Source organism: Elaeis guineensis, chromosome 5 (genome assembly GCF_000442705.2).
Source record: "Elaeis guineensis isolate ETL-2024a chromosome 5, EG11, whole genome shotgun sequence".
NCBI classification, from domain to species: domain Eukaryota; kingdom Viridiplantae; phylum Streptophyta; class Magnoliopsida; order Arecales; family Arecaceae; genus Elaeis; species Elaeis guineensis.
The window spans coordinates 123,316,794-123,325,692 of record NC_025997.2 but is presented as its reverse complement, the minus strand read 5'-3'; the positions used below and the strand labels follow the sequence as shown (position 1 = coordinate 123,325,692).

The 8,899-nt window shown below is 35.9% G+C and overlaps 1 protein-coding gene across 3 annotated transcripts in view; it reads left to right on the top strand.

Moving 5' to 3' along the window:
* The first annotated feature begins 567 nt into the window (after nucleotides 1-567).
* Nucleotides 568-8,899, top strand: part of LOC105046018 (probable LRR receptor-like serine/threonine-protein kinase At1g06840) — a 53,953-nt gene continuing 45,621 nt past the window's right edge. Inside the window, exons 1-4 of one of the 3 annotated variants that reach the window (XM_073258397.1) lie at nucleotides 574-930; nucleotides 1,012-1,496; nucleotides 4,377-4,506; nucleotides 7,539-7,686. In XM_073258397.1, coding sequence (XP_073114498.1) covers nucleotides 4,407-4,506; nucleotides 7,539-7,686 — 248 coding nt within the window. In that variant the 5' untranslated portion in view covers nucleotides 574-930; nucleotides 1,012-1,496; nucleotides 4,377-4,406. Of the gene's footprint in view, nucleotides 931-1,011; nucleotides 1,497-4,376; nucleotides 4,507-7,538; nucleotides 7,687-8,899 lie in introns of all 3 variants that reach the window. The other 2 variants (XM_029264740.2, XM_010924494.4) reach the window with 2 other exon arrangements.

Below are 8,899 nucleotides of genomic sequence, written 5' to 3'. Positions count from 1 at the left end.
AGCTTTCAAACCATCTATCTAAGGTTTTAGCACTGCCATCCTGTAATCAGCATTGATGGCACGCATTTGTATAGAAAGTTTAAAGGTAAGATGTTAATTGCAACAGGAATTGATGCAGAGAATGAGATATTTCCATTAGCATATGTAATTATAGATGAGGAGATGACTGCAAATTGGAGTTGGTTTCTTTTCCAGCTCAGAACACATATAGTCAAAGATAGAAATGGAATATGCTTAATTTCTGACAGGCATCCAGGTATATTAAATATCGGACACCACGATGTTCTTATGGGGTTTAGTTTTTTTTAAATTTATATTTAGTATTTTTGAAATTTTTATTGTACTATTTTTCGTACATTTGATATTTTTATTTTATTTAATATTATTAATTATTAATTTTATTTTATATTATTTAATTTTAAATGGGCTGAATATTTACGGCGGATGCTATTCAAAGTTACTTCAACGTCATCTCCCCTTCTCTGCCCATCGTTTTCCGCCTTGCGGTCCCCGTCCGTCTCTTATTAATTAATTACAATCGTGCCGCTACTACGTTCGCGTCACGCTCCCGATGTCTCTTTCCGGCTTCCTCCTCGTCTTCCCTCCCCTTCTATTTTTTAATCGGTCAGAGAGCGCCTTCTTTCGCCGTGGTGGTGGTTCTCTCACTACTTGTTTGTTCTTCTTCCTGGGTTTCCGGTCTCCCCGGATAAAGGTTCTTTTGTCTTTTCCTCGGGGATTACGGGCAGAATTCTCTGTTCTTGCGAACAGTAACGGGTTTCGGGGATTCGATTTTTGGGGTTTGGTTGGACTTCTGTCGCTCCATGGATCAGGAAATCAGAACGTCGGGAGTTTTGGATCATGATTGTGCTTGAAAGTGTTGCAGGTTTTCAAGCATTTGGTTTGAGGAGTTTCTTGACGTCAGGGATTATGGTGAGTTAGAGTGTTGTATCATTTGATTTCTGTTATTTTGTTCTTTATAAACAGTTTCTTGGTTTTGTTGATTTCTGTGAGTTCGTTGGAGCGAGAAATCTTGGGTATTGGTCGGTGTTAAGATTTTTTTCATCGATGGGCGTTTCTTGGAGCAAGATACCCTAGCATCCGGATTGAGATTTTCTTGATTCCTGAGAGCTCGTTGGAGCAATCGAGATGTTATTTTGTTGATTTCAGGGGGCTGGCTGGAGCAAGAAATTTTTGCAGCGAAGACAGTGTTAAGATTTTTTTTTTTTAAATTTATTTTCTGGGTGCTTGTGAGAGCAATTGGGACAGTGATTTTCTTGATTTTGAGGGCTGGTTCAAGCAAGAAATCTTAGTATCTGGACAAAGGTCTGAAATACCCATCAAGGGTATGTATGATACACGCCATATCAAGGATCATGCTGACAGAAGATATCCATGCATGCACATAGATATGCCTCAAACACCCGTAGTATGGCCTTTTTTTTTTGGGTAGAAGTGGGCGGTCACACCACTCTGTGAGAGCAGCCCATGAAATCAAGGTACAAAAGGTCTCGCAGGTCCGGTAATATGGCCTTTTTTTCAGTCTCCCAACTTTGATTTTGAGTTTTCTATCTTGTCTTGTCTAAATGTATGTTTTTGTAAGAAATAAGGCGGGAATATCGAGTTAAGGGCCCTAATCAAGTTTTTCTCTACATCCCGAAGTCATTAATATGCATGCACATTGCATAACATGTCATAACTTGCAACATAAGATACATTAGAAAGATACGTGTTAAAATAAATAAAAGGAAAGTATATTTATAATTTTATTTAACTATAGTAACATATCAAGTCCAAAATCATTCAAATGATAACTACTATCATCAACAACCATGTACCAGCCACTACCTTACTGATTAATTTTTTTTTTTTATCAATCCTTAATCTCTCAAAATTATATAGAATGACATGAAGTAAAAATTTATTATGTCCACTTCCTCAAAGCATACACCTTATTTCTTTTGATGCATCAATTTATCTTCTGTTAGTGACTTAAAGACAAGTGGTACGCAGGCATATCACTCAGTTTGGGAGTGGTTTGGGGTTAGTTCAAGGCAAAGCAACCTTGATTTGCCGTTAAACTGCTTGTTTCGCCTTCGTTTTGCCTGGTTCAAGGGCAATTTGGATGGTTTCATCCGAGATCTACAATCTCGGTACTAGGTACTGTATCCAAGGTTTTAAGTCCCATTCCATCCCGATAGCAGTCTCGGTCATGCATCCCAGTGGATATCTTGCATCTTTCTCCCTTCTTCTTTCCTTTTTCTTTCTTTTTTTCCTTCCTTCTTTTCTATCTTTTTCTCTACATTCTTTTCTTTCCTTTCCTTTTTCTTTCTTTTTCTTTTTTCTTCCTCTTTTTTTTTATTTTTCTTCTTTTTTCCTTTCATTTTTCCCTTTAATCCATCTTTCTTTCATTTCCTGCTTTCCTCTTTCTTTTTCGCTCCCTGCAAGAATGGGTTTCAGAGTCCCGAGCTCGTCCTGATCCCGTTTTCTCATAGGAACGAGATGGGACGGGACGGGACGGCCTGGATGCCCCCAATCTTGACTATATCAGTACCTTACCAGTACGTCATGGTATGGTAGTCATCTAGTACTGAAATAGCTCTCTAACTATTTTTTTCAATTTTTCTCTTGGTACACCTCGATATGGGCTAGTACACTTCGGTATGGATTGGTACGTAAATCAATACACCACGGTATGCCTTGGTACAGGGCTTGTACTAACTTGATGTTGAGTTTCGTACCGATTTTCTCATGGTATGGAACGATACATCCCGTATCGGGCGGTATGGTAGACCATGGATTCATCTAAATTGAACCTCCATATACCAAACTAAGCCTCTCTGCATAGAGAAGGGCTCAGTGCAATAAGTAGTAGTATTATGAATTTATTGATTTCTAAGGACTCATACTTTTAGGATCATGAGAGTTTTTAGATTATTTTCCTCTATTCATGTTTTGATTATTTTTGTGTTGTAAAAGTATGAGTAGTTCTCTACCATAAAAATTGGAATCTTTGGCGAAGGTTTACTCTATTCATGAGTGTCACTTTTTGCTGAAGTTGCTAGAAGAATAATGTAATGGTCCAAATATTTGTTTTCCAATTCATGCACTGCTTCTTCCCATAGCTAATATAATTACCAATTTGCTGATTAGCATGTTACGTGTAATCCATTTCCAAGTGCCTATCTCATTGCTTTAGCGAAGAAGCATCTGCCCAACAGTCCCAATTAGGATTTGGCAAGTATGGCAACTTAAGTCAGGTGAATGATATGTGTTAAACTAATGTAAATTACAGTGCTGAACCAATATTCAGCACGTTTCCACACAAAAACTTTATCACAGTATGGTTGTCCTAAAAGTTTGTTCTGCTTGCTTGTTTGATGAGCAATGCTGTCAAGACTTGATATATTGTAAGTGGATAAGCAGCTCATCTAAAAAATCGGCATCCCCAAGAAGCTGCTTATCCCTCTTGCTCTAACAATATCTTACAAACTTCACAAACCAACTCAGCGAATCTGGTTATGATCGGAATGGTTAGTTATTTAATTGGATCCATGAATAACCTGCTTACTACTTTATTGTTCATTTTAAGGACTGAGTTCTGTATCTATAGTTTTTTTTTTTCCCTTCAAATCGCCTAAATTATGGCAAAGCTCTGAGGCTATATATAAGTAGCATGTACATTTTATATTTCCTCTATTATCTTTATTGCATTATGTTTAATTCTATGATGCATATAATGCTCTTCCATATATTTTGGATGTTGCAGTTATGGAATGCTTCATGTTTGCTCTACTAAAGATTCTTGAAGTAGCACAATATGAGAGTGCAGAACTGGTTCCTACTCATTGTATTGGTGATCATTATATGTGATCTTTGATGACTCCTGCTTTGATTCGGTTGTTGAATGTGACCTGATCTTATGGACATGAACCTATCCAGACATGGTCTGTAATAGGTGGCAATTGGGTCCTTCATGCCAACAACCAACCAAATAGATTTCAGTGGTCATCTTTTGCACTATATCCTGTTTAACTAACTTAAAAATGGTTAGTTATTGGCTCAGCAACCTAATCAAGCTAACCCCAGTCAGCCTGAGTTTGGATTGTTGTTGTTGATGACGTATTTCTAAATTTTGATACATATCATCTTTCAAACTGCATAGTGTGTTACAGCTTATCAGTTATATAAATTTGGCAAAAATCATTTCCTTCAATGACTTGAAATTTTTTAAATGTAAAGGAATCTTCTATATCCAACTTATTCTAGTAGTTAATATTTATACTTTACATCAGTCTAATCTTGATTTTTTTTCATGAGCCACAATGATTTTTTCTGGAGGGAGATGGTTTCTCATCTAAATTGGCTTGCCACTTCAGGTTTAGAGAGTTGCTGATATTTCTATCAGGATGTCTGGAGTTCAATTTATATTATGTGGGGCCATTCTGGGCATACTGTTTCCTTACTTTTTGCATGTTGCTGTGGCAAAGAGTACCGATCCATCAGAAGGTGTGGTAGACTGCCCATAAATTAAATCTTATGCAATCTGCTATGCTGTGCTAATGAGTGCTTATAATTCAATATTAAATCACCCTTGCCATTTTACCCTTGCTGATGAAGATGCATTTGTTTGTTTATGGATTCAAATTTCATTTTATGTACTTTTGGTGTATGTTCAGATAAAGAGAGTAGCTTTTCTTCCACACGCCCTAACGGCATTTGATATTATTATTAGAAATGGATATTTTATTTATGCTCAGAATTTGTTGTTTCATTAATTTCATATTTCAACATATTCATGGAACATTTTAAGAGGAATGTGGTTCTGTTTGTTTGGGTTGCAAGTTTTGTTTTGTTTTGTTTTTTTCCTTCTTTTTCTTCAACCAAATGCAAATGTATAATTCTGTCTCTCAGTTTATTTTTTTCTTTGGCTTGTTTGGGAGATTATTGGTCCTTGGAACTCTAGTTACACATTTTAAATGTTGTTGAAGTTACTTAGTTTGTCCCAAACATGATTTGTTGGAGACAAGCGGCGTGCATGGACACACATGAACAAGGTTTGCGGACTCGGTACCGAAATTCGTGATGGTTGCCGAATGTTACGGTATGGTACCATACCATACCGTATCGTACCGGATATAAAAAAATCAAAAAAATCCCACCTAACAGCACAAAAAAAAAGAAAAAAAAAGAAGGGCTGAACTGGACCGAACTACCTGGTATCGGGCGGTTCAGGCCGATACCATACCGAACCGACAAGTTCGGTCTGGTTCGGACCATTTTTCGAAAATCTGGCTTGAATCAGACCGGTTCCCTGCAGGTACGATATGGGGTGTTTCGGCTGATTTGTACTGGTACGGAATACCATGCACATGAATATACATTCACACTAAGGGGCTGTTTGGTTATGAGTTTTTATTGAAACAAATGTATACAAAACCTGAACTGAGTGGTTTTAATTAGAATGCTTGGTTCATTGCTTTCATGAAACCTGTTTTATAGAAACCAAGCCATAGAACCAAAAAAATGAGTTTCATGAAAAAACAGGTTTCTCTTTTTTAAAAAATCTTGTCAAAAAAAATCATGTTTTAGGATTGCCCATCTTAAGAAATCTGGTGGGCAATTAAACAGTCAGAACTCGTAAGTGTTTAAAGAAGACAAAATACTCTTTTTTTTTTAATCTATAAAAAATATATATAGGTAATGAAATTTTTTGCTGAAAAGTCTTTACGTATAAAAAATGTTATGGGTTAATGGTATGAGTTTAGTCAGATTTATTATGAGAATGTAAGTGAGATAAGCATTTAGTAAAGATGGGGCTAATAAGGAAAAAAATATGGCAGAAGAGGTTGAGAGAGGGGTGGGTGCCACTAGGAATAGCATAAACATGTGTATGAGAGACTCATATATAATGAGAGAGAAAGAGGTGGATGGGGATTTAATCAAGGTGATTGTCCTAGTTTGCCCATGGAACATGATACACCACTATCCCACCTTATTCTGACACTTGGGATAGGGGATGTCGCAAGATATGCCAATTGGGGTAGTAGGATAATGATGTGATGGTCTTGTCCTGATGCTTAGGATGGGTACCCCGTCCCAATGTCTCGCAGATGTCCCACCGGGATTTGAGACCATGGATCTAATAAAACCTCATTCTTAGTTTGCATGTGTATGAAGGTGGAATAGAAGGGGGGGTCCCTCTCTCTCTTTCTAGGTCCTTTTCGATGTTTCAACTCAATGGTTTTCTCTATGTTACTTTGTTGAATTTTTTATCATTTAAGATCTAAATAACACCAGTCAAATAATTGCTAATTATCAAATGGACCCAGCATATCTCATGCACTAAGATTCTTGAATGCTCAAATTTCTAGTGATGGTGAGGCCTGATATGCAAGATCTATTCTTCTGCAGTTTTCTGAGACAGAGAATGGGGTGTCAGAGATCTTTCTTAGGGGATTTTCATGAAGAGAGACTGAGGAAGGATCTTTCTGGTGATTCAGTAGGGATAAAAGGGCAAGTTATTCCTAGTAATTTACTAAAATCTACCATTATGATAGATCATTTATAAAACTTAGGAAAATTAAGAGTAGACTTGGAAGAAATTGATAGACTCAAGGGCACAGCCATAACCATAAAGCCTTGTCCCAACTATTTGGCATTGGCTTTATAGGTTCTCATGTAGCAAAATTCCCGTTTAGGGCTACCTATGGAGTAAGACACCTTTTAGGGTCTTACTTTCACAACATCCTTTTCCTATTGCAAGTCACTGTAGTACTTGACAGTTGACAGTATACCATGTTTGCCAGAACTTTTTGTTCCACCTGCTCAGCTAATTATTTTAAAGGTTTTTATTTTGCAACAGTTGTGCTATTGCTGCTTCAGCCATTCTATATAACAGCTGTATATTTGCCATTCTATATAGCAGTTCTAATTTCAAAGTGATGATACTATACTATGTCACATATTATATATTATTATTATTTTTTGATTCTTCAATTTTTATATATGAGAAAAGCAAAATCAAATAATAAATGCAGGCTAAGAAGTTCAATCTCGTGTATGATGAACTTTGGCATGATATATGTGTTGGTCATGAAAGTAACTTAAAAGTCTTTACAAAACAAAGTTGGATGTTTAAGCAAACACTTAGAACAAGGACCATGGGAATATATTTCTTTGTGCTTCCACTTACATTCATTTGGTTAAATTGTGATGAATTTGAGAGGTACTAACAAAAATGGCCATCATTAAAAAAAGAAATTTTCTCATTTCTCACCATTTATTGATATGAAATTACTTAAGGTATGTTTTCTCAAAAGAAGGATGCTTATGAAATGATAATAATCATTTTATCTTGATGTGTTCATTTGGTTACATTGAATGAATTCTAGAGGTAGAAATTTAATGGAAAAATTGTGTATCATAAAAAAGAAATTTTCTCATTTCTCAACATTTATTGTTGTGAAGTTTCTTAAGATACGTTTCTCAAAATAAGTATGCTTATGAAATGGTAATACTCATTTTATCTTAATATGCAGTGCATGCATTAAGCGCTATTAAGAACAGTCTGACTGACCCCTTGAACAATCTTGCTGATTGGAGCAATGGAGATCCGTGTACATCAAATTGGACAGGGCTAGTTTGTGTCTCTATGCCAAATGATGGGTACCTGCATGTACAAGAATTGTATGAAGGCTTGACTCTTTAAAATATTCATCCTATATTTTCTGGAGATACTTAGAAAATTGATTGCTGGTTACTACTTAGCATATATTATTTGGTTCTATTATCTTGAAGGCTTTGAAATTCCCCTCTCCTCATTCTACTCAATACAATTTGCTGCACACATGTAGCTTTCTTGTTAATGCCCTGTTTTAGCCTGATGTCTCTTTGTTAAACATAAACAGATCTAAGTAGTTTCATGCAGAGCAAGACTCTTTTTTGAGAAAATGGGACGGAGAATACAACCCATTCCATTAAGCGAACTAAAGAACTAATGTTGCAATGCAAAAAGGGACCAACAGTTTTGTAAAGTTTACTGTCTTATGATCCATTAGTGCTCCTATTAATGTGTTTGCTTCTATGACAATGCTTAGTTGATGTTACTCTCAGTAGAGAGTTATAACTTTTCAATAGGACAGAAGAGTCATAGGTGTTTCATGCATTTATAGCTCAGCATTGTGGAATAAATGATCAAGACATTTTTGAGTTTTGACTTTGTTTTTGTTAAAGAATTTTTAATCATTCTGGACTTATCAAACAATTCTCAAGTATCTTATAGAAGCGTTACTACATTTTTTAAACCTGACTTGGATGATATTTGTTGGTAAGAAACATAATCATTGCCCCGGTTTTTTTTAGACCTTTAGAGGTCTCTAATAACGAAAGTTACTTTCCCTCTCCTAAACATTTCATAGCATGTTTAACTAATCTGGATGGTTAATACATCCTCTGAAGAGGTCATAACTCATAATGCACTGTTGAAATATTGTGAATCATTCCTGTGACAAGGAACCAGAAAGCAAGCATAGATATCATATTAGGTAATTTTATTAGTACTTTCCAATGTTTTTTCTTGTTGTTGTTGTTCTTGTTCTTCTGACATATGAGCTTAGGTCCCCACCCCCACCTCTTTCCTTTTCTTTTAGGGATTTAAAAAATGTTTGAATTAATTAATTCATTTCTAAATTGCATATCATGTTACTTAAAAGTGCTAGCAGCATATTGTAGATACACATGACTAAGATCACATAGTTTCACCATATTCACACATCCCAAGGAATGTTCTATTATCCATCAAACTGTGCTTTTCTAGGAAGCACATATATGATACGGGACACGGATACGGTATGATATGGATATGGAGATACGACAAATTTTTAAAAATATAGTAGACATT